The sequence below is a fragment of the Strix aluco genome, chromosome 5, assembly GCF_031877795.1.
Source record: "Strix aluco isolate bStrAlu1 chromosome 5, bStrAlu1.hap1, whole genome shotgun sequence".
Classification (NCBI taxonomy): Eukaryota; Metazoa; Chordata; class Aves; order Strigiformes; family Strigidae; genus Strix; species Strix aluco.
In genome coordinates, this window is record NC_133935.1 from 43779154 (window position 1) to 43801769 (window position 22616).

General features: G+C 50.7%; 2 protein-coding genes across 2 annotated transcripts; both read right to left on the reverse strand.

Moving 5' to 3' along the window:
- Positions 1-10415: 10415 nt before the first annotated feature.
- MYF5 (myogenic factor 5) lies at positions 10416-12200 on the reverse strand. Its single transcript, XM_074825432.1, has 3 exons — positions 11618-12200; positions 11027-11102; positions 10416-10876 (listed from the first exon to the last, which is right to left on the reverse strand). Exons 1-3 carry the CDS (start codon positions 12122-12124, stop codon positions 10683-10685), a joined length of 777 nt encoding a protein of 258 aa, XP_074681533.1. The 5' UTR covers positions 12125-12200; the 3' UTR covers positions 10416-10682.
- Positions 12201-18162: 5962 nt separating this feature from the next.
- Positions 18163-20420, reverse strand: MYF6 (myogenic factor 6). Its single transcript, XM_074825433.1, has 3 exons — positions 19425-20420; positions 19063-19153; positions 18163-18802 (listed from the first exon to the last, which is right to left on the reverse strand). The coding sequence occupies exons 1-3, from the start codon at positions 19941-19943 to the stop codon at positions 18684-18686; spliced, it is 729 nt and encodes a 242-aa protein (XP_074681534.1). The 5' UTR covers positions 19944-20420; the 3' UTR covers positions 18163-18683.
- Positions 20421-22616: the final 2196 nt, after the last annotated feature.

Below are 22616 nucleotides of genomic sequence, written 5' to 3' on the forward strand. Positions count from 1 at the left end.
CACAGAGCCCTTCAGAAAAAGGGGATCATATGGCACACAATTCATCCACCCCACAACCTAGGGAAAAGGGAAGCAGGAAGCTGATTTAGGGGCAAATCAAATGTTTGAGAAGCCAAAGTCATCCTGTGAGCAGCAGGAAGGGCAACCTGGTTTAGTCTGTGCAGTGGAGCAGCTCAAATATGCGCTGAAGACACCATGCCCCAAAATACCCTCTTCTCTCCTAATCAAAGCACTCCCTTCCATACAGGCAGAAAAGGACACTGACTCATCTTCACTCATCGTGAGTGCTGTAAGTGATAACCTATTTAATAAGAAGGGAACAACTTCACACCCCCCTTCTGCTTTGTAAATTAAGTGTTTATTCCTGCTTAGACCATGAAATGAAGGGCTGAGGCAGATGAAAGAAAAATCTTGACTGAGGGAAGACACTGTATTCCAATCCAAATTAAGACATTCAAGTAAGACATGTTCTTCATCAAGTTCTTCTTGCTATTTAGGCAGAGCCCTGCTTTGCATAATGTATTCCCAGACATTACACTGGGGCCCAGATGCCTCTCTGTATGTTGTGAATTTCCTGTATTTACAGCGTTCTGTAAAGCTAGGCAATGCACGTGGCACTGGGGATGCCTAACCCCCACCTTGTGGCTCTGCAGTCTGATTCTCAAATATATTTAAACACCCAGTCCCACTGGAGAATTTGAGCCTTTGCCTGTCATAGGATTTTGAAAAGTGCCTAACTCCTATAGATTTCAACACTTTAAATAGTACAGATGATTTTTTTTTTTAAGTCATATATTCAAAACGCTGCACTGCAACATTTTAGAGAAACGGGATGTGGGGGTGTTTAATCCTACATTCCTTAGAAAATCTGTCCCTTAAAATTCAGAACTTTTGAATAAAAAATAAATCAGACTTGATCCTGCACTTCCTAATTTTTTTATTCAAACTAGAAAGATTTTTGCCATGATTAGAACTACTACTGGGCCCAAAATAGATTGACCATTTCCAAATACTCCCCAGTGACAGCTGAGTAGCATAATGATGTTTTACCCCATGTTAGTGACAAAATAAATTGCTTTTCTAGCACACATACAGAGTTTTATAAAAAGAATAATCCCACTGGAAATAGGATTCTTCAGCTCTGAATTCCTGCACCCAAAAGGGCTTCAGCTGCATCAGCCTTCTCTAGAGAAGCTCGAGGGATTGAAATCTCACACAAGTGTAGGGCATCCCGTCAAGGTAGGCACTTCTATTCAGATCAAAAGAAAATAGATTATCGTGCTCTTACATCTGAGTGCTGATGAATTATTTCTAATTTTATAAGATTTGGTGCAGTATACTTTCTGCTGGATCAGTGTTATGATTATAAATTCCAATTTTCAGGCTACAGCTATTTGAGTCACATTTGGCTGGGATGTACAGCATATGCTTTCAATCTGGATTTGGGGCTTTTTTTCTGTTCTCTTACCAATTGCTTCATTTCATTTAATTGCAGTGGGAGAATTAAAAAGTCTCAGAATTAATCCAGAAACTCTTCTCCCCACTTGCAGCTCTAAATTAGAGACCAGGTCTGCCGGTCTGCCATGCAGAATAGCACCGACATCAGCGCAGGACCTGGCTGAGTCCTGCCTGAGTGTGCATGTCATCAGAAAATTTTTAATTATCCGGGCAGAAAACACCACTGCATGTAGTCCTTGGAGTGGATCCCACCAGCTTGGGAGTGCACTGACCCATGGGATTTAAGGAAGAAATTTCTTATTATTATGAGGGTGGTGAAACACTGGGACAGATTGCCCAGAGCGGTGGTTGATGCCCCATCCCTGGAAATATTCGGGTTGGAGGGGGCTCTGAGCAACCTGATCTAGTTGAAGATGTCCCAGCTCATTTCAGGGGTTGTTTAAAGGTCCCTTCCAACCCAAACTATTCTATGATTCTACATGATGTATTGGGTGTTGCAGGTCTCCTGGGATGTTTTAAAAGGCAGCACAATCGTATTCCAAGCAGACCGAAACGCTGCAGTTTGAAATCTCCGTTCCAGGTGTCCATTCACTACAGGGTGACAGCAGGGAAGACCATGTTGTGTGGAGCAGCTCAGCAACTTCATGTTGTGTGTGATGGAAGGCTCGGCCAAGCCTCACAACTGTTCAATGTTGGAGCAATGCTTGTTTGCTGCTCTAATTTTTACAACGCAGGCAGCTCTCAGATAGCCCATATTTTCAAGCAGGTTATACACTGCTGTTCTCTTTTTCTAAAAGAAACAAGAAACAGGAACCTAAAAGCATTCATAAAACACAAAATATTTTCCAGGCACATTTCCTCCTGGAATTAGAGGAATAAGAGTGGTAGGTGTTGCTTACAACTTTTGTCCAAGTGACCTTCAAAATGAGAATTGAACAGAGCTCTTCATGTACATAAAACATGCAGAACCTCACCCTTGCAGAGCTACTGTCTGCCACAAGCCTCTAAATTCTTGAGTGAAGCTCCTGAGCTTTCCAAAACAGTTGCCTGCAGCAATATGATAATAAAGACACTGCGGAAAGGCTTTGCCAGAGATGCTATGGACATTTACACCCAACGTGCAAGGGTTATTTATAATAAAAATTAATTGGGGGTTGAAGAGTCAGCCAAGCATAGTGTGACCAATCTCCAAACAAAGTTGTCCTATGTCATGTCAGTTTACATAAATAAGCTGGTAATACTTATATACTGTTTCCCTTCCTTCCCCCAAATCACTGTAATCATGAAGAAGGAACTCCTTGCCTCTATTTTTAAGCCTTGAACTTGCTAAAACTTGCATATGTAACCATGCCTGTGCGTAGGTATTTGCACTGGTTCAAAATTATGTAAAAATAAACTTGGTTGCATCTTATTCTAAGATCTTATACACAGTGATTTCTTTTTAATGATTCTAAAATTTGTTTTTAAAAAGTGAATGGTTTTATCATGTGTTCAGTAAAATTTTCTCTCTGACTGTACTCTATTTTTAAATATACAGATGGGCAAATTAAAAAAAAAAAAAAAGGCTCCAGAGCAAGAGATCTTCAAGAATTCCTTGCACTTACTACCTATCCTGCTATGCAATAAGAGCTGGTTGGCATTCAAAACTGTCAAAAAATCACTGCAGTTACTGCAAGCATAATTTCAAGCTCCTACTTCTGGAAATCACAGCCAAATAAAACAGAAAACATGATTGTACTTGATATTCCATAGTGTGTGAACAGAGTGTGGGCCCTGGCTCTCAAGTACACTGCAAGCTGTGTCCATTATAATTGCAATAAAAAGCAATTTTCCACAGTCCTTTTCATTTAAAGAAAAATTCCTCTCAAAAGGGTTTTTTGTGGGGTGGCGCAGCAAATCTCCCAAGGATTGCTGAGCTGAAAGGGTCAACCCATGAAGATTCTGCTGCAGGAGCAGGAAGGCAGAGCTGGTAGGGAGGGCACTGGGCAGCCTTCAGGGCTGGGGCAGCACCTTAGACCCAGGGTCCCTGCAGTTAAGCCTTAGTATTAGCTAGTCTAGTCCTTATTTAAGCTTGAGTACTAAAGCTGTGCTCCTGCCCTTGTTTACCCTTAGCAGCAGCAACCCCCTCCTTTTGGAAGGAAAGGAACAGTTTCAGATACCAGAGGATTTGGAGCCGAGGATCTGGATATTTTAATGTTGTTCAGGCTTCAGTCATCATGAATATCACTTTACAGCTTGGCACATAAACAGTCCATTTCTGAGGCATGAGAAAATGAATATATTGTAACTGTATTCTAGGCCTTCCGGCCCAAATCTGTTCCTGGTGAAACTCCAGGGGTTTTGGTGGAGTTGCAGCAAGAATAAACTTAGCTGCCTAGCTGTACTTTATAATACACTATTTCTGATTAAAAGAGAGTTTACATGAAGATAAAAATTTGTTTCCATACATATTAAACCAAAATGACGTTCAAACTCATTCATATAACCAAATGCATTGCTTATAAACAATAAAACTTTTTATAGATGGAAAAAATGGAGAATAAAAAGGAGTAATAAAAGTAGGACTATTCACTTTATAAATAGGAATGTAATGAAGTATGGTATTGCTGAAATGATAAAGCAAGACCATACACCAAAGTACATACATTTTTTCTCATAGTCCTCATCTTCCACAGAAAAGGGAGAGGTGGGAACCTGACTCGTGAGAGGCAGACATGGTCAGGACACCCCTCAGAGCAGACCACTTCTGCTTGAGAAGACTAATTTCACGAGCGCTTTTCTAAAAGGAGATTTCACTCTCCCGCTTATTAGGAAGTTTAGAAATAACAAGTTTCACATTTCAAAGTTCAGTCATTTCTGTATTTCACCCAGGCGATAAACATGTGAGAAATTTGTACCCTGTGAAAAATGTGCATTTCAGGCACCGGTAGGATACAGCTGTCTCGGCCCTTGTTTACTTGGTTTCTTCTCTACTTCATGCTCAGCATGGGGGATTTTAGAATGATTAAACTTTTTCCCAGTTGCCCAGAGTCACCATCCCTTTACTGCATATTGAGTAGCTGCATATACAACTGTGACAACAACTTCCCTCCCAGCTTTCAGTGCTCATCTTTTTGGCTTTGGCAATGGTCCTTTTTCCTGTAATCTGGTGCATCTTCCAAAGGGAATTCCCAATTTACAAGACAGTCACTTTCTCCCAGGCTGGGTTTTAAGCCACCCAGATTTCCAGCAGTCAAACAGCTTCAGAATACCAAGGTGTCCCCTCTCCCACTGCATGAGACACCTGCATGGGATGTGTCTTCCTTGGTCAGTCGCACGACAGGAACGAACTCCTACACTACACCATGACCAGGCAGACAGTCTCATAGAGTTTGCAAGGAAGATGAGGGTGGATGCTTAAATTCAGTATGAGGCCCAAAAATTCCCCATTTAATCATGCAGGAATTATGAGTTCAAATCTTACTACTTTGGTGCTGCTTAAGTATTCACTACTGAGGTCCCACAGGCACTGTAAGAGGATGGTGCTCATGCAGTTGCAGAAGCTTTACAGATACACAGTTCACATTTGGGAGTTCACAGCATTATATACACCTGAGAAAAACAGGCCTAAAGGACTCACAGATGCTTATTTGAGACACAACTTCAGTGAAATGTAGGAGTCATACGACTAGAATGACAGCCTTCAACAGGGATACACCCAGGGGAGAAGGGAGTTTGGTGGTCTGCTCCTAACAACAGCTTGATACTATGCAACAAAGAGAGAATCATGATAGTGAGGATCCGAGCAAAGGCACCCACCTCCCAGATGCCCAAGGGTTTTAATGTTTTTAAAGCTACTTTTTCAAGCCACTGAGATAATTCAGTTAAATCTAAGAAAGAATTTTTGCTGTGATCTCTACTGCCTATAAAGGCATTTACCACGACTCTACACATAAACCTTAAATTTGAGGAAGAGATTTCAGATATATACTTCAGATGCAACTTCAACATGGCCAGCAGAGATGTTTCCTCTTCTGCTTTTCAAAGCACTCAGGCAGCAAGATTCAGAATTGTGCTATTAGCTCAATTTGAAGATGCTCCAAAATAGCAATTGTAGAAATAAATGCTTTTCAAAATAGAGATACTGTTTGTCTTCCTATTTCTTCAAAGCATCACAAAATGGACAGGAAAACAAACAAATCTAGTATTTTTTTCATGATAGCAAAAAGAAAAGAAACCCACAACATCTTGCATATATGGTTACTTAAAACATGGAAATGAGGGAAACAGAATGAGTTTTTAGCAGATTCAAATATTTCCATTTACCAAAAAATGAAAACCTCTTTTCTGGAGGAGTGGAGCATTTGCTAATGAGGTCTTTGCACTGAGTTATACACAGGTGTAATTGAAGTTATAGTCATTGTTTGCTCACCATTAACTAAGGAGTTATTCATATATTAATTTAATAAATTCTGTGGAATCAAACAATTAAAGGCAATGGGCTGAATTAAAACTTGATTTAATCCAGTTTGACTCCCTATAATGTATTATAGACATGCCAATTTGAGTTTTATATTACAGCCAGACCTTTGTTGGGTTCCTGAGTCCCTGATAGGTAGCTGAGTCTCACTGCAAGCGGTAGGATTTGGCACTTCAAAAGAAAATCAGAGATAAAGCTTTTAGGGCTCCTTTGTAGGATTTAATTTTTACTTTGCATACATGTTATATGGATTTTTAAAACAGAAAATAGTATCAGTTCAAAAGCATATATTCATAGAAGATCAGAGAAATACGGAGAAAAACCACACATTTACTCCTATGCTGCTACTCCAGGTTTGAAGCCCTCTCAGAGAGTATCGGATTCAAATGCACTTGATTTAATGCAGACACTGAACTACCTTTCTGATCTCTCACTGGGCTTGCTGGCCCTCATATATCATGCCCACTATCACCTTCTTCAAGCACAGCTGAGCAATGCCTCTGGCATCATAGCCACCAACATCTTCCAGCAGATTGCCAGAGAGTCCATAAATGTTATTAATGCTCAAAATGAAATGAGACTCCAGGACTGGATGGTGCCTATCGGTTGGTCTGGGGATCAGAAAGCAGAAGACCTTTGAGAAAGTAGCTGGACTCTGCAGTGCAGTGAGTTTGGCATGAGGTCCATGAGCATCCAGGATGCATAACCTCCTGGAGGAAGGAAAGCGGGGCACCTACCAAATGAAGAGAAAATATATCACACTGTGTTTGAAAAGGGGAATAACCCCCTCAGTCCAGCCCTGGACTGGTGGATGGATGCATCTCTTGGACTGAATGGAGAGAACAGCATGAGATGTACTGAGGGCAAAGGTGGCCACTAGTGAAGCCTAAGCTAATACCCAACAGAAAACTCAAAGCACAAGAAAAACAGCTCTGCAGTCTCTTTTTTACTTATTCCACTAATCCAGTTGGCTGCAAGAGGAGCCTGGCCCTGACACCCCAGGGCAGCACGTGGACAGATCCACTGCTCGCCCCCTCCACACCTGGGGGTGAACTCCTCCATCCGTTACACAGGGTCAAATTAGCCAGCAGGATCCTAGCCCAGTCACCAGCTGGCCAAGCTCATTAAGTCTTTAGTTGCCAGGAAGGCAGTTGTGGCCAGCTGTAAGGCTGATACCCCGTGCAGAGCTTGCCAAAGGTCAGCAGTCATCAGCTGGCCAGCTGTGGGTCCTCCTGTGGGACCCCAAGGTCCAGCTGAGAGGCGTAAGGAGAAGCGATGAGCAAGTCAAGGGCTCTACAGCGGAGGAGAAGGGGAGGGAGCAGCTCTGGGGTGGGGAGAAGTCAGGTGCCTGCTGTGGTTAATTCTGACTGCTCCTGACAAGCAGGCTGAGCCAGGAAGGCAAAGGTGCTGAATTTCCCCCGAAATCCAGCCATGAATTTGGGGTGTTCCTAGGCATATTTTGACAAACAGTATGAATTAAGGCCCCTTCATCCTCCAAGAAACAATTACTAAAACTTTATCACTTTTAAGCCTTACCAAGGGAGAAGAAAAAGGTTATTCTTTTCCTACAGGGAAAATGAGTGTTTTTCCACACGAGCAACTCAGAAATGCAAACATAAAGCAAGCAGGATTTTTCCTACTTAGAGACAATACACAAACTCAAATGATCTGCATTATAAAAAGACAGAAGTGACTAAAAACATTGTGACTAAATTTGTTTTGCAGAGTGTACCTTAGATCTCTTACCCGAGTTGAAATTTTCCTGATGTTATGCTTAAGAGGTCTTTGCCAGGTTCCTATGTTAGTTTTGTAGTGTAGCCTTTTGATCTGAGATTAAAACATGTATTTCATCAAAAATCTCTGTTTGGTTTCTTAATGAAAGGTAAAAGATACAAGAAGCTCTTCACACGCACACACAAAAAAAGCAGAGCTGCCTCCTTCAGTCAAAATATAAGCCAAGAAAGCAGGATTTTCAGAGGCAAAATTAAAATAAAAAAATATTTTGTTTTTAAAAGTGCACAGAATTATGCCCTTCATTGTAGTGAGTGATAGAAAACTTGCAGCTTCTGTGCTACACTATGAGGCATTCCTCCACCTGCCTGCCTGCCTGCAAGATCACTGTGTGCCATTACAGAGCCTGCAGCACTCACTCAGGTAGTGGAAGCTGAGAAGAGATGTATTCTGATGTATTTGTGGGCACAGTGTTCCTTAAATGAATGTGTTTCACATAGAATACAAATCTTCCTTTTCAGTTCCACTTATTATAATTATTATTATTGTGTACGCAAAATGTAACCACAGCAGCATATCTCCGAAGACAGCAGCCTTTTACACCTTGTTCTTCCCAATCCACGGGCTAAAGGTGGTTTCACAGTGCTAAATTCCACTCCTTCAGGGGCTTACAGCACATTTCAGCTCACCGGAGCTTTGTTTATAGATGACCTGTAATTAAGAGTTTGTTTTCTTGGTGTGTATAACAAAACCCTCAGATTGTAATCTAGTCTAGTAGGACTGAGGAGGCTGTGGACAAACATCCCACAGACAGGATACTTCTCCTCACCCTCTGAAAAGCTACTTCTCAGAAGTATTGACCTTTTTGCAACTCTTAAAATGTCTGCCAGCCAAAGAGAGGTGTACATTACCAACATGTGATTCGCTAGTGTTACTCTGCATACTTCACAGGCAATCGCTTGCCAAGGTCAGCACAGTGCAGAATGAAACGCTGATAAGTTCTCCAGCTTGGCTCATTTCAAATCATCATTTAAAATGATCTGCACTGTATTAGACCCTGGCCATAAGCAGTGTCCTTGGGATGGTGTTTTGGTTGAGAGGGGTGAGCACTGCAGCAATCTCTGAAAAACTGTGAATCAAACCAGTGATGTTCACGGCCTTGCATAAAGATTTCTACGAGCAGAAGGCTCAGGAAGTGATCGCCCACAACCAAGAACTACTGTGTTTGAGTTAAGGCCCTTGCATACTCCTGAAACATCTGTAATGACAAAAGTGTGCAGATACCTTGTTTGTACCTCTGCAGGACCTCAATCCAGAGTTTTCAAACCATTTTTCCTACTCGATGATTACTTGGGACCTATCCATGCACACAGAAAGCCCATTCTGGAAAAGGCTCCTCCTGAATTACTCTGCGAGAAAGAAAACACTTACCTCAAGGTTACACAGCAAGGGCAGAAAGTGATTTTGAGGGAAGCTGTGCAGGAGGGGGCAGGCTGGCCTTGCCCTGTGTCAGGAGCAGAGCTGCCTGCTGCCCAGCTGCGCAGCTCAGGCAGGGAGGTGCCACCTCACTTTCCTGGTAGCCCTTTGAGGGGAACGTGGCCCCTCGGAGTCCTGCGAAGACGGGGCTATCCCTAACCTAGGCTTCCTTCATCCTCAGTTCAGAGGCGCTGCCAAGGAGCAGTCAGGTGGTAATTTTTGGTGACATGACTAAGCTGGGCTGGATTCAAGTGAAAGATTTATCAGAGGTGAAATACCACTTCCAGGCCCCTTGGCCACCCAGTGCTAACAACATAAACACAAATGGCAAATATGTCCTTATCCCACGCTAGTGAGGTGTATATCCCTTCCCACTCAGAGTGTTTGTCATTTGTGGATACACTGAAGGAAGCCATCTCTCCACCTCATCTCTGTCTTTTTCGGGGGGGGGGGGGGGGGGGGGCGGGGGGGCTAGAAAAGTTTTGGATTACAAATAGAGCAGTGCAAAGGGCTGGAAATTTATTATGACAGAAAGACTTAGATTTAGTGCCTGGAAGATACGTGTTAACTCATGAAGGTTTGACCTGGCTATTTCTAGACCCATGTAAATAGAGCAATGAATTTTCATCCTGGCTGGTGGGACCAAAGTCATTAGGAGCAAATAGATCTATATTGCTTTCTGAATATTGTGAAATGTCCCTTGTGGATTGTGAAAGATACTTGAGGTTTGTTCTTACTAACTTAACTAAATTTGTCTCTGCCAGAGCACCAAGAGTGACCGAGAGTAAAATTCCCCCACAGGGCATCACAGCTAGATCATACGGTTGTTTTACAGAGGAGAGTCACCATGCAATTTTAGGCCCAAATCCTGGAATACGTGTTCAGACTTCACACCCAGGGAAAGAAACAAGGGCTTTGCTGGGGTGGGGGGGAAGAAAGACGACAATTAAGAATTACTTTTACTCTTGCAGAGAATAAAGGAAACTCTGCCCATAGCAGGACAGGAATGGAGGGAGAATTTGACCCTCCACATTTTTGTTCCTCCATGAGCCGTCTCAGAGTAACACCCACTGGCGATGGGAGAAACAAGCTCCCCGGCCCCAGCCCGGCAAGACGCTCCATCTCCCGGCCCACAGCCGCCGTGACGGGGCATGGCCCCACGCAGGCAGGAGCCGGGGGCGACCACGTCTGGGCTGGGGCCGGGCACAGACGCCGGCCGTCACCCCGCAGCCGAGTCCCGCTGCCCTCCCCCGTACCAGGGAATGCACTTAAAGAACCAGCAGGCCAGACAGCTCGCTCACAGCACGTTTTATTTGCAGCGGGATTTCCAGGGTAGCGCGCGTGTCCCGAGCCGCGGGGTCTTGTCTGCCCCGGGGGGACCCCGGGCTGGGGCCCGGCAGGGCGCTTTGCCCCCCGCCCCGAGGGAGGCGGCGGGCCGAGCGGCGCCGGGGCTGCCCCTCTGGCCCGAGAAGCGTTTGCAGGACGGGGCTGGGCGAGGGGGGGCGGCCCCGGCGGGAGGGCAGCGGCAGGCGCGGGGTGCCGGGTCCCCCCGGGCCCCTCATAGCGCCTGGTAGGTCCGTCGGGGCGGCGGCGTCCCGGGCGTCCCCGGCCCCGAGTCGATGCTGGCGCTGGGCGAGAGGGAGTCGGCGTCGCGGAGGGGCAGCCCCGGCTCCTCCGCCGGGGAGAGGCGGTCCACGATGCTGGAGAGGCAGTCCAGGCTGGACAGGGCGCTGCTCTGCTCGGCGGCATACCCTGCGGCCGGGGGGGAACAGAGTGGGGACAGGGCAGCGCGTTACAGCGGGGTGCTCCGCTGCCCTCCCCAAGTGCCGCGGGGAGCGGGGCGGCCCCCCCGGCCTCCGCCGCCACCCCCCGCGCCCGCGGCTACCGGCGGGTCGGGCTTACCGTGGGCCATCTCGGAGCAATAGACGGCGTCGAAGCTGCTGCCTCTCGCCGACCAGACGGGGCTGCCGCAGTCGGCCTGCAAGACAGCGAGGGGCGAGTGCCGGCCCGGCCGCCCCCACCCCGGGGCCAGCGGGACGCTCCCCCCCGGAGGGAAAGGGCCTTAAAGCCCGGCGGGGACGGAGCCCCGGCGCCCGCGTGGGAGCAGGCCAGAAGCTGCCCGGCCAGGCTGCCGCTGGGCAGCGCCTTCCCCGTCGCCCCCCGCCTTACCCCTCTGTTGCGCCGCGCTAATCTAGGGGGAGGATGGGGGGGGGGGGGGGGGGGGGGGAGCCCCCGGGGGCTGGGGCGCTTGCTGGGTGCCCTCTGGCACCGTTACCGTTCCCCCGTACGGCCCCGGAAAGCTCATGTGCATGCTCAGCGTTAAATCTGGGAAGGGGCCTGTTTTACCGCAAACTGTCCGCCCTCTCCTATATCCGGCTGCATTCGGCCCGTCCCACACCCATGGGACCGGTCCCACGACGCTGGGCCGAGGGGGACCTGCCCGCGAGCCTTCCTGGGGTCCCCACAGCCCCATCGCGCCTGCCCCTCTCTTACCATCCCATCGGAGCAGCTGGAAGTGGGGCTGGTCGGTTCGGAGCAGCTCTGTCCCGGCAGGTGATAGTAGTTTTCTACCTGTTCCCTCAAGAGCTCCTGGAGGCTCTCGATGTATCTGATGGCGTTTCTCAGGATCTCTACTTTGGGGAGTCTTTGGTTGGGGTTGGCAGTGGTGCACCTCTTCAGGGTCTCAAACGCCTGGTTCACTTTCTTCAGCCTTCTCCTCTCCCTCATGGTGGCCGCCTTCCGCCGGTCCATTGTGGTGGATTTTCTCTTGCAGGCTTTGCAAGCCCACATGAGGCAGTGGCCGGCCTGGTGGTGGCCAGTGGGAGCTCGGACATGCTCCTCTTCCTCGGAGCAGGCGGGCTCGGGGGGCTCGTGGGCGACGAAGGGAGGCAGATCCCTGGGCTCAAAATCCTCGGGGAACTCGCCCTCCGGGGAGGAAAGGCAGGAGCTGTCATAGAACAGCTCCGACGGGGAGAACTGGCAGCTGTCCATCACCTCCATCCCTGCAGCGGAGACGTCGGCGTGGGGTGGCAGCTAGCGGCTCTCGGCGAGGCGCGCTGGGGCAACTTCCTCACTAATTAGCGACCTGAGACGAAGTGTCCTTTGGCTGATGCGGGGGGCCCTTATATATACATGTAAAGGGAGGCTGGTCCGCCGCGGCCAGTCTTTATTAGCATATCCCACCACATCCCCTGCCGGGGGCTGTCTGGGCAAGCCCCCTCCAGTCCCCAGGAGACAATTTGCTCCGCACCGCTCCTTTGGAGAGCTGTGAGTGGGGCACTTCACTAATGAGCGACCTCCCCAGAACTGGTTGCGACATCTCCGAAGTTCAAACCAAGTCTGAGCTTTTGCAGTTTCGGTGTGGAAAGAGAAAGAGGGGCAGTGGACGCGCGCGAACCTCTGACATTTCCTCCAGAGCCGATCCTCATCCCGATGTTCCCATCTCCCACCACACGCTGCAGCGGGAGGGATGCCGCCTCTCCCCACGGGGGAATTAACGCAGGGGCCCCCCCAGCACCTACAGTGTCTACCTGCCTATCTTTATTCCCCACAGTCCGAGGTCCAGGTCTAACCTGAAACAATTTACCCCTCTTTTCAGACCTAAAATTTGTTCATTTATCTTGGGGAGCGCTTTGTCCTGTAATTAAAGCTGTGTCACCAACCGTCTAAATTTACAAATCGGGGGACAAAAATGCACAGCCACGTGTGGCCAAAAGAGACGAGAAGGGGGGAAACCCAGATTTTAGTGCTGTCGGATCGACTCACAGGGAAAGGTACAAAAGTGTACGTGTTCGCTCCGAGACAAATCCCCCTTCCCATTCCTTCTCCTACTCGTGTGACCTGGTGCTGGTAGAGACTCAACAGTCGAGCAGTGCCTCGGGCTTGCTAATTTTCTGCTTTCAGGCAAACTTGTACCGTTACAGATGCGTCCCAGCTGCCAGTGCAACAAACCCCTCCTGGAAGTGTAAAATTTCTAACCCCGCAATCCCTAAGTAACTTTACACAAGCCGGGGACAAAAGCCTTGCAGAGCTCCAGCCGCAGCAGTAGCTGAGCGGAGCGGTGCAAGGGTCATTAGAGTGGTAATGAAGCCATTTAACAGGCATTTGCTAACGCGCAGGAATCCTTTGGTTTCATCCAGGTGGCTTTTGTAGTTGAGGAAAATATTACGAGAAGGCAAAGGAAACCTTCCCTACCTGGGAATAAAATTATGTGACCCAGGGTAACTCAAACGGAGAGCAAGTGACCCAGCAGCGGTTCAAACGCCACGGAGCCCGTCTGTGTGCCCAGGAAAAAGGCGCCTTCGCTTACCCTCTCTTCAGGAAGAGGTAACGCGGAGGGCATGGCGATCCCGTCGCTCACGGAGCCGCTCCTCAAGCGAGCAAGGCGGGCAGGGAACATCTCCTTAGAGAGGTGCCTTGCACAAGCGCTCACGGCTGGCAAGCCTTCTGAGCGAGCTGCGGCTGGGGCCGGAGAGACCCCATCTGCTCCTTCACACCCTCTGCAACCCCCTAAAAGGCGGATTTCCACTCTGAGGCTAAATCTTTTCCTAAAAAAACCCCATGCACACACTGTTCTTCCTACGAGCGGACGCGTAATTATCTAAAGGCTGGGGAAGGCTACATCTGCACTGCTTCGGTTTATTTGGGGCCATAAACGGGGGGAGCCCCCTTTGAAATGAATACTGGAGGAAAAGCAGAGAGTTGATAAAGGAGTAAAGTTACAGAAAGGGGAAAGCTCCGAATTGCAGGCTTCTGCCGCTCCGAGGTGCAGGTTGCTGTTTAGTTGGGCCGCGTCTGAAACAGGGCAGTTCCCTGTTGTTTTCCTAAGAAACCGCCGCTCAGAAGCGCTTCTGCTCGGCAGTAACTTGAACTCTTCACTGGGCTGTGGCGTACGAGCACACACACACACACACAAAATTTGATTTACCACGTTTGCGCTGGCTAAAATAGACCTGTTTACAGATTTATGCTTTGTGCACAAATAAACTTGATCTTTAAAGTGCGGTTGCGGTTCTGATCACCTTTCAAGGGTTTCTCTCCAGGCGTGCACTGTGGATCTCCTGCTGCACAATGCCAACCCCCTCGGTCCCTCTCTCCTGGCCCGCAGAGCTTTAGCTCGCAGATTTAACTCTTAATTCAGCGGGGTTGGGGTTGTTAAGAAACGTGCCTTTTCCCAAAAGTCTTTGAGGAGCTAGGAAAATTTGTTTCCTTCTTCCTTGAACATTTTGGGGGAAGGGGAAGAAAGGATGTAAGAGCCTGTCACTCAAGAAGAAAAAAAATCTGTAATTAGTATCCCTTAAGAGCCTCTGGCTCCTCTGGTAAAGTGATCTCAAAACAAATTTGCAAAAGTGCAGTAGGCGAGTGGAACTGAAGAAAGGGGAGAGAAAACACAAACTACAAGGCTGGCTAATGAGGGTGCTGGGGGGAGCGGGGGCAGGGGGGGAGCGGATAGTGCTGCATTTCAGGAGGCTCAAGTCCGGAAAGCGGCAACAGCCTGAGCATCAGACACCGTCTGCTCCTGGTGACGGGCACAGAGAAAATGGTAAACGTGTCAGGACCTCTGTAAATGGTGTTCCTCACCCCACCCCCCCGCCGCCCCGCTCCGCAGCAATTGCCGTCCCGCACCTATTTCGGGAGGGATTCAATCCCATGCAGGGACCATCGGCACAGCGCACAATCTTTTTTTTTTTTTTTTTTTTTCCCCCAAGCCCCATGCCTTTCTATTTAAGCAAAGAAAACCCGTCCGAAACCAGGAGTCACCGGGCCGGGGTGGTAAGAGGTGTTTGGGGCCCACCTGGGCGCGCCCCGTCGTGCCGGGCCCGGCGCAGCGCCCTCGGCCAGCGCCCCGCACCTCTTCAAAGCGCTGCGGGGCTCCCCCGCGCCCCACCGGGGCCCGGGGCGGGGCGGCAGCCGGCAGCGAGGCCGTTACTCAGGGGTGGATTGTCTTTAATGGTGCGTGCGGGGACGGGCGCCGCCGTCGGGTCCCTCGGTGCCGCCTTCCCCCCCCGCCCCCCCAACATCGCCCCGTCTCTGCCCTCCCGCCGTCAGTGGGTGCCGGCGGCGGCCGGGGGGGTCGGGGGGGGGGGGGGGGGGGGAGGGTGCGCTCCTCCGCGCTGTCCCGCCAGCAAAACTGTTTCCCAGTTGGGCTGGTGGGGCCGGGAGCTTCCAGCCGTGTGAGAAACGTTTGGTTCCCCCCAGCGCTGGGAACCGTGCGCACCTAAGTAAACACATTAGTACCTGCCAGAGGGATTTGTGCAGAAGACAGCTGAGGAAGGCATTGGCCTCTGCTGGCACCCCGGGACTCCCAAGAGAGATCAAAGGGACACGAGGGGGTTTTTAGCAGCCTTGAGACTGGGAAAAGTTGCTAGTTCCTGCTATCGGAGGGACGTCCCAGCGAGCACATGGTTCAATTATTCAACCTCCTCCCTCCCCTGCCCCCCACTCCCATTCCCCAGCTCAACGTGGAAGCTCTGGAAAAATCGTACGAGTTCCCCAAGGCAGCAGCGATCCGAGGAGGAATTTTCCCTGTGGAAATAGCTGCTGGGCCTTGCCCGCCTTGCCTTTGCCTTCACAAAATAAGCTGGGCCCGCTGCCGGCTGCCTGCCTCCCTCTCGGGGTTGCGGGCGGTTTTGCGGAGGAAAATAAAGATGCACAATAAAAAACAAAAAAAGGCTTTAATCACTCGGTAGACACTCGGTGGCGTCGCTTCAGAAGGCCGTGGTGACAACGCAGCGGCACTGCGGGCGCCCCGTCACCCCACCACCCCCGGCCCCGCGGGCAGCTGGGGCGGGCGGCGGGGGGCGGCAGGGCCGGGCTCCCCGCACCTCGCAGCCCTCCCGCCTCCTCCCCGGGGGAGCGGGGCAGGTGGAGGCGAGGGAGGTCGGTGGGGGGCACGGGCGCTCCGGGAGCCGCGCTCCGGTCCGCGCCTCTGGCGTTCACCGAACTGCGGGGGAGCGGGACGGGAACCGTACACTCGGTCAAAAGGTTCGATGACTCTGTGCGTGGCCCCTCCGGATAAAAGACTTGATTAAATCACAAACCCCTCGTCCTTACCCAGTTATTACCCTTTGATTTTGTGATTCCAGGGTCCTGTTTGCTTTGGCTGGGGACTTAGGTAAAGATTATCGTTATTAATATCAAACACAAACATTTTAATTGCAAACACACTGAGGACCTTCACTGGGAAGCCCGGCATGTCAGCCGTAGCCGCGGGGGTCACGGAGAGTCTCTTCGGGAGGTATTTTCTTTATTTAATGAAAAAAATCCTCCTTTAGGCAACCTTACTCCAAACAATCGCTCGAGTTACCCTGGTGCTGGAGGAGACCCTGCCGTGGGGGTCCCACCGGCCGGACGGGCCAGTTCGCCGGGGCTGATGCCGGGACAGATGACAGCAGCCCGGCCGGGTGTGGGCCCGGCACCGCGGCGTCGGGGTCGCTCCGCCACGGCCCCTGCCCCGCTGGGGCCGCGGGGCCTGGCTGGGCCGGGCGGCGGGCGCGCAGCCCTTCCCGCGGACCCGGCGGGGGTCGGAACGAATTGCTCTGGAAGGCGACGAGCTGCTAACCCGACCGGGCACACTCTGCTGCTGGTCGAGCCCCTTCGCCACAGAAGCGAACAGCAACGCCTTTGCTCTTTGGCTCAAACGCCGAGATTTGCGCGCAGGAAGGCGCCTTCCCCGCAGCGCCGCTCTCTGAAGAGCCCGAGAGTTCCCCGCGGCAAAGGCGTTGGTTTGAAACGACGAATAGGGGGGAAAACTGCCGTATCGCTACGTGCCCATCACACTGCGCAATTACTCCTTACTCATTAGAGAGCAATTAGAGCGACTACTTAACTGGTTTTAAAAGCAGGCTGGCCACGGTGGCGGCACGGAGGAAGGAGGGCACGGCGATGGGGGAGCCAGGTCTCAGGGCAGTCTCTTTCCAGAGCTTCCCCTTCAGACGGATGTACCCGTGCCCGAGCCGGCCGCCAAGGGGGAGACCTTCCCGAAACGTGGCTGCGATCTTTCAAAAAAACCCCAAAAAGAAATAATCAAGGGTTAAAGCTGACAAGGAGACCGCCCGTGGGCAGAGTTGAAGCACCGTCCCGCAGCTTTTGCCCGCTTTCCGGCGTGCGTGTGTAGGGCAGAGCGTGGCTGTTCCCCGGTGGTCGCCCCTTCCCGGGGGTATGAACAGCCCGTTACGAGCCGTAACGCTCTGACCGGGAGCAGCCCCGCTCACCATCCGCAGGGAGGCTGTGGGTTTTTTTACACCACTGAGTGAAAGGCTTCATATGTTGCTACCCCCCCTCCACAACCCCTTTTCGGCCGCTTAACTCTTTCGTCCCTGAGGGACCCCATTCTCTTCTCCCTCAGGCTCAAGGAAGTCAAGGGGAGTTACCTTTCCTGGGAAGAAAGAACTCAGCCTCCGACCCCCGAGGGAGCGGGCTCCCGTCACAGCCTGCGGCTGCCCCGTTGCGGGTAGCAGGCCCACCAGCTTTGCCGCAGACAAGGCCAGGGTTCAAGGCCTCCGGTGCCGAGAGGAAAAGGTGAGACTCGCTGGGCCTCCCTCAAGACCAAGGCGTGGGGGGGCTCTTCACACTTCCATTTTCCAAGCTCACCCACCCTGTGCGGACAAGGCCGAAGAAGCGTCCCTGCCTGGCGAGTTACACGAGCGGCCCTGTCGGACATTCTGGGGGAGCAGCACCGCTTTGCGGAGGGGGAGCAGGGGGGGAAGCGCGCTCCCCAGCCACGGCCAGGGAACGGGCGGCGAAGCACTGCGGGCGGCCGAACAGGCCCCGGCCCCGGCCCCCCCACCCCCACCCCGCGCCTGCCTAGCTTCCCCTGGGCAGGACGGGGAAGGCGGGTAATGAACCCCGCGGGTCCGGCCCAAGGTAAGGGGAGAAAACGAGGGAGAAATCAGTCCTGAGGGCTGCCTCCAGCCACACGGGTCGTATCTCGTCTACATATGTCTGACTCTTCGCGGCTTGATCTCGCTGAAGTCAGTGGTGGGTTTTAACTCCGGGATCGTGTTATTATTTAATTACGGGGGGGGGGGGGGGGGGAACACTGTAACACAAAGAGCTTTATTTTACAATCCAAGAAATCTGTCTATTCTTATATACAATATCACATTCCACCATTTAAATATATATTTGTTATGTTTACAAAAGAAAAGACAGTACTGAAATTATTTACAGGAAAGAAACAAGGCGGGAACTCTTTAAATACGCCTAACACGAAATGCAACCAACAGCTTCACTCAGACAGGAATGAACTTTCCGGTGAGTTGCAGACAAAGCAGATCACCGGTACACAGGTGAGTATCTTAAATTAAAAAAAAAGAAAAAAGGGGGAGAGGTGGTCTATGCAACACAATTGAAAGAAAACTCGGGGGAAAAAAAGGGGGGAAAGTCTGTTTGGCTCGAGTCGGTGAGGGCCCTTTTTCTTTGGGGTAGGTACCTTGACTCGACCTTAACAAGGCCCCTGCCTGGGCTCTCCACTGTGTTAATTTGCTTCATTACTTAGTTTAGAGGGAAGGGGGTGGGGGCTCCATCTCCGTTAAATATACTACCAGAGCAACCGGATTTATTTCTCCACCACTTCCTCCGCGCTGGGCAGTTTGGGCTCGTCGGAAGAAATACTGTCCACTATGGAGGAGAGGCAGCGCAGGCTGCTGGAGGCCGACGACTCGACGATGGAGCCTCCTGCTCAACGAGAGAAAAGGGATTAAAGAGCCAACGGTGCTTCCTCGCCGGACCTGCGGGGCAGGGTTGGCGACGGGCGGAGAGCCCGGGCGCCGGAGGGTGAGGGGGCGCCGGAGGGTGAGGGGGCGCCGGGGGCCGCCGCCGCCGCCACCGGCGGCCGTTGGCGACCGCGACCGTGAGGGGAAGGGCGGGTCGCGCGGCGGCGGCGGGAGCGCTCGGCCCGGCGGCCGGGGGAGGGGGGCGGCCGCGGAGCGAGTTACCTTCCTTGGGGCTGGCTCCCAGGGCTCGGGAATGGTCAGAAAGGCTTTGCCAGTCGGAGCTGCAGGTGCTCAGGAAGTCCGAGCTGGGGATCTGCGGCACACGGGCGGGGGCGGGAGCGACACGCGGGGAGACAGAGGACGGGCATTAGCGGGGTGGGCCTGGGCCGCGGCTCCCCGGGGTGGGCCGCCCGTCGGAGGCCCCAGGAGCTCGCACCTTCCTCCAGGACCCCCTCCGCGCCCGCCGGCCCGCCCGCCCCGGCTGCCGCAGGGGCCATGCCGAGGAGGAGGAGGGGAGGGGACGGGCGCGGCGGTTTCGCAGCTGGATGCCCGGGCGGCAGGAGGAATCAAGCGGCGGTGCTTACATTGCCCTGTTTGGGGCTGAAGCTGAAGGCCCCCCCCCCGATCTCCTGCATTTTCTCCTGCTGATCCAGCCTGTGCAAGAGGTCCTGCAGCCGCTCGATGTAGCTGATGGCGCTCCTCAGGATCTCCACCTTGGGCAGCCTCTGGTTGGGGTTCGCCACAGTCCGCCTTTTCAGGGCCTCGAAGGCTTCGTTGATCTTCTTCAGTCTCCTCCTCTCCCGCAGGGTAGCTGCTTTCCGTCTGTCCGTGGGGGCCGACTTTCTCTTGCAAGTTTTACAAGCCCAGATCAAACACTGGCCAGGGCAGTGAGGGGGTTGTAGTCCCGGGGGTGCCAGCACATGCTCCTCTCCACTGCTGTCACTGCCAGCCTCCGGCGGCATTTGGTCCTGACAGGGGGACAAGGTGCCATCGCTGCTTGGGTACAGCGGGGATCCCTCAGCCATCTCCAGCTGCTGCAGGGCTCCATTCTCCCCATCCAAGTAGAAGAAATAGGAGCCAGTTTCAAAAAGGTCCATCATCATGCTGTCCCTCGGCCTCTCTGCCTGCTTGAGTTGGGTGGCAGGCTCAAAAACACCCTGAGGAACAACCCAGATGGAATTTAATTAGTGCGGTGACATAAGTCCCCCCTGCTTTATATAGGAGCTGCTGAAACCTTATCCAACTTTTAGCTGTCGCGGTGCATCACCCTCCAAAACTGATTCCAGCCAGTCTCCCGGGCGCTGTCCTGGGAACATCTCCTATTTAGAAGGTAGGCGGGGGGAGGCATGAGGGGAGGGAGGCAAATTAAAAAAAAAGGAAAACAAGCAAAAAAGAAAAATACAACTCAACTTCCCCCCCACCCTGAAATCGCGTGAGTTTGGGGTGCAGCGAAGGAATGTGAGGCGGAGGCTCACGAGTGGCGTCCGCCCTGTCCCCATCACTGGGCCTGAGGGGGCACGGCTGGAGGACAGAGGTGGGGGGCTTCACAGGCAGCCCTCCCCCAGCCCACCCCTCACACTCCCCAGTGCATGCTCCTTGGCCCGGTGCTAAGTATAGATCTATACGGAGAGATTTCAAAGGCAGCCATCATTCTCCAAACAGACGGGTTAACATTTTCAGAAGAAGCCCCTGCTCTTCCCTCCCCCCCCCCGCCCCCCTTGAAGCATGCCATTCCTGTGACCCAAGGCACCCGGGCCAGCCCAAGGTTAGGAGCCAAGCTCACTTTGCTCCACACACAGGGGGAAGGTTGCCAAGTCAGAGCCTTGCTGCGGTGCTGAAGCACCCACAGCTACACACCTCGGTTTAGTCTTTTAATCTGAACTTTCCCACATTGCCCGTGAGGTGACAGGAGTGATTCCAGGTGACTGGGTTACAGTCTGACGGGGCTCTCTGAACAGCCCCTGTCCTTGACAGTGTTTAGGGCAAGCAAAGCCCAGGCGTCTGGTGTAACTGCAGTTTAATCCCTTGGGCCTGGCAAGGTATATAGAGCTTCCTAGCCCCGAGACAGAAATGGAGCTTGTGATTACTCTCTGTTAGCATATACTGTAATGTCACATCATGTCTCGACTTCTCTTACATCAAGAAAGAGAAGGCATGGGAAAATGGCCTGTTTGTCTCTTTCCCTGGACTGTCCCATGTTCCTTAAATCCCCTGTAATTTCTCTCTGCTTACCTAAATATATATATGTGTATATGCGTATATATGTGTCCATATCTATAGACACACACACATATCTATGTATATTTATCTGGATAAGTAAGTATATTTCTGTGTGTGTATATACATGTATACACACATATATGTATATGCTTTTTCGTAGAAACTCACAATAATATATGAAGAGTGGATGAAGCCCCTGGAACACCACAATATCTCTCAAATGTAGTTTCTAACTTCATCCTTTCTGAAAGGAACTGTGGCATTTTTGTTCATTTCTCAAAAGCTACAATGAAATTGATCATTGACTCGACTTTCTCCAAAACTGATTGCAAATCAGTTTTTTCGGAGTACAAAAATCTTCAGGAGTAGTTGCGATTTTGTTTTGACCAAATCAGTGTTTTGGAATGGATCTCATTTCTGCTTTAATGAGGCAGAACAACATCCAGTTTTGGATGAGACAGAGAAATTCAGACTGTTCTCAGTGAAACTAACTTTGATATTAATATTCCATCACTGAGGTTTTTTTCCTCTTCAGATTAAAGAAAGGGTAGTCTTGCAGTTAAGGAGCTGAACATAAGACACAGTTTCTCAGTTTCCATGCTCTGCAACTTGCTTTCTGTTTGACCTTTGACCAGTCACTTAATTTCCCTGTCATTTAATTTTCTACCTTTAAAAAGGGATATAATGTTGACCTTTACCCGTCCCTCGTGTTTCTCATTTAATTTGCTGATTATCCAGGGAGGAGGCACCCCTTGGCATTATATGTTTTGGAGCCCCACAGGGGTGTTTGTCCCACACCATTAGTGATGGTAGTAAAAAAAAAAAAAAAAGAAAACTGTAAGTCTGCTGATTATTTAAAACATTTTCACATCTACTACAGTAGTTTTTTTCTTTCACTCTTTATTTTCTTCACTGCTGCTCTGGGAATGTTTGGAACAAGATAGAGATGAGATCAATCTACTGATAAGGTGCACAAATGAAAACTTAGTTTCAGGAAGAAATATCATGCCCAAATTGTTGTCCTTTCAAGAGTTTTAACTAGACTTAGGGAGTTGGGAAACTGGAAGTTTAGGAGCCAGATGCTTCTTCTGCTGTCAACAGATTTTATTTTTTTTTTTTTTAACAGGAAACGAAATAAGAAGTTCTTTCTTTCCAGCTCTTAGTGCTAGAGTAAACAGCTTTGGTTCCTCACAGTAATGTGGGCACAGCATAGTCAGCTCTTTATCGAGCAAAACGCCTAGCAGCTGTACCTGAATTTTAATTTGAATTAAGTCGGCCAATTTCTCCATCACATCAGCAACTTGAATTTTGCTGTAGCCATCACACTGCATCTCCCATTCCAGCTCCTTGGTGAACATAACACAGCTAGCAAACGACCCTAGCATATTTGAACATAATGTCCTCAGTGATGTTCTCTATTGCCAAAGTGGATCAAGTGGAGGATTCAAAAGTTGGTGCCGGTCTTTTTGCTCTTCATGCCTTGCATTCCAGATCATGTTAGATATAAACACAAAGACATAAGAGGAAGTAAAAGCACGTGAATAAGAACAACTGGA

Excerpts from the sequence above, each read along its gene's own strand:
- MYF6 (XM_074825433.1), bottom strand. The coding sequence starts at position 19,943 with ATGATGATGGACCTTTTTGAAACTGGCTCCTATTTCTTCTACTTGGAT. Across the intron at positions 19,154-19,424 it reads TCAGCCCCAAACAGGGCAAT|ATCCCCAGCTCGGACTTCCT; the intron begins GTAAGCACCGCC and ends CGTGTGCCGCAG. Across the intron at positions 18,803-19,062 it reads GGGAGCCAGCCCCAAGGAAG|GAGGCTCCATCGTCGAGTCG; the intron begins GTAACTCGCTCC and ends CTCGTTGAGCAG.
- MYF5 (XM_074825432.1), bottom strand. The coding sequence starts at position 12,124 with ATGGAGGTGATGGACAGCTGCCAGTTCTCCCCGTCGGAGCTGTTCTAT. Across the intron at positions 11,103-11,617 it reads CCAGCTGCTCCGATGGGATG|GCCGACTGCGGCAGCCCCGT; the intron begins GTAAGAGAGGGG and ends GCTGTCTTGCAG. Across the intron at positions 10,877-11,026 it reads TTGCTCCGAGATGGCCCACG|GGTATGCCGCCGAGCAGAGC; the intron begins GTAAGCCCGACC and ends CCCCGGCCGCAG.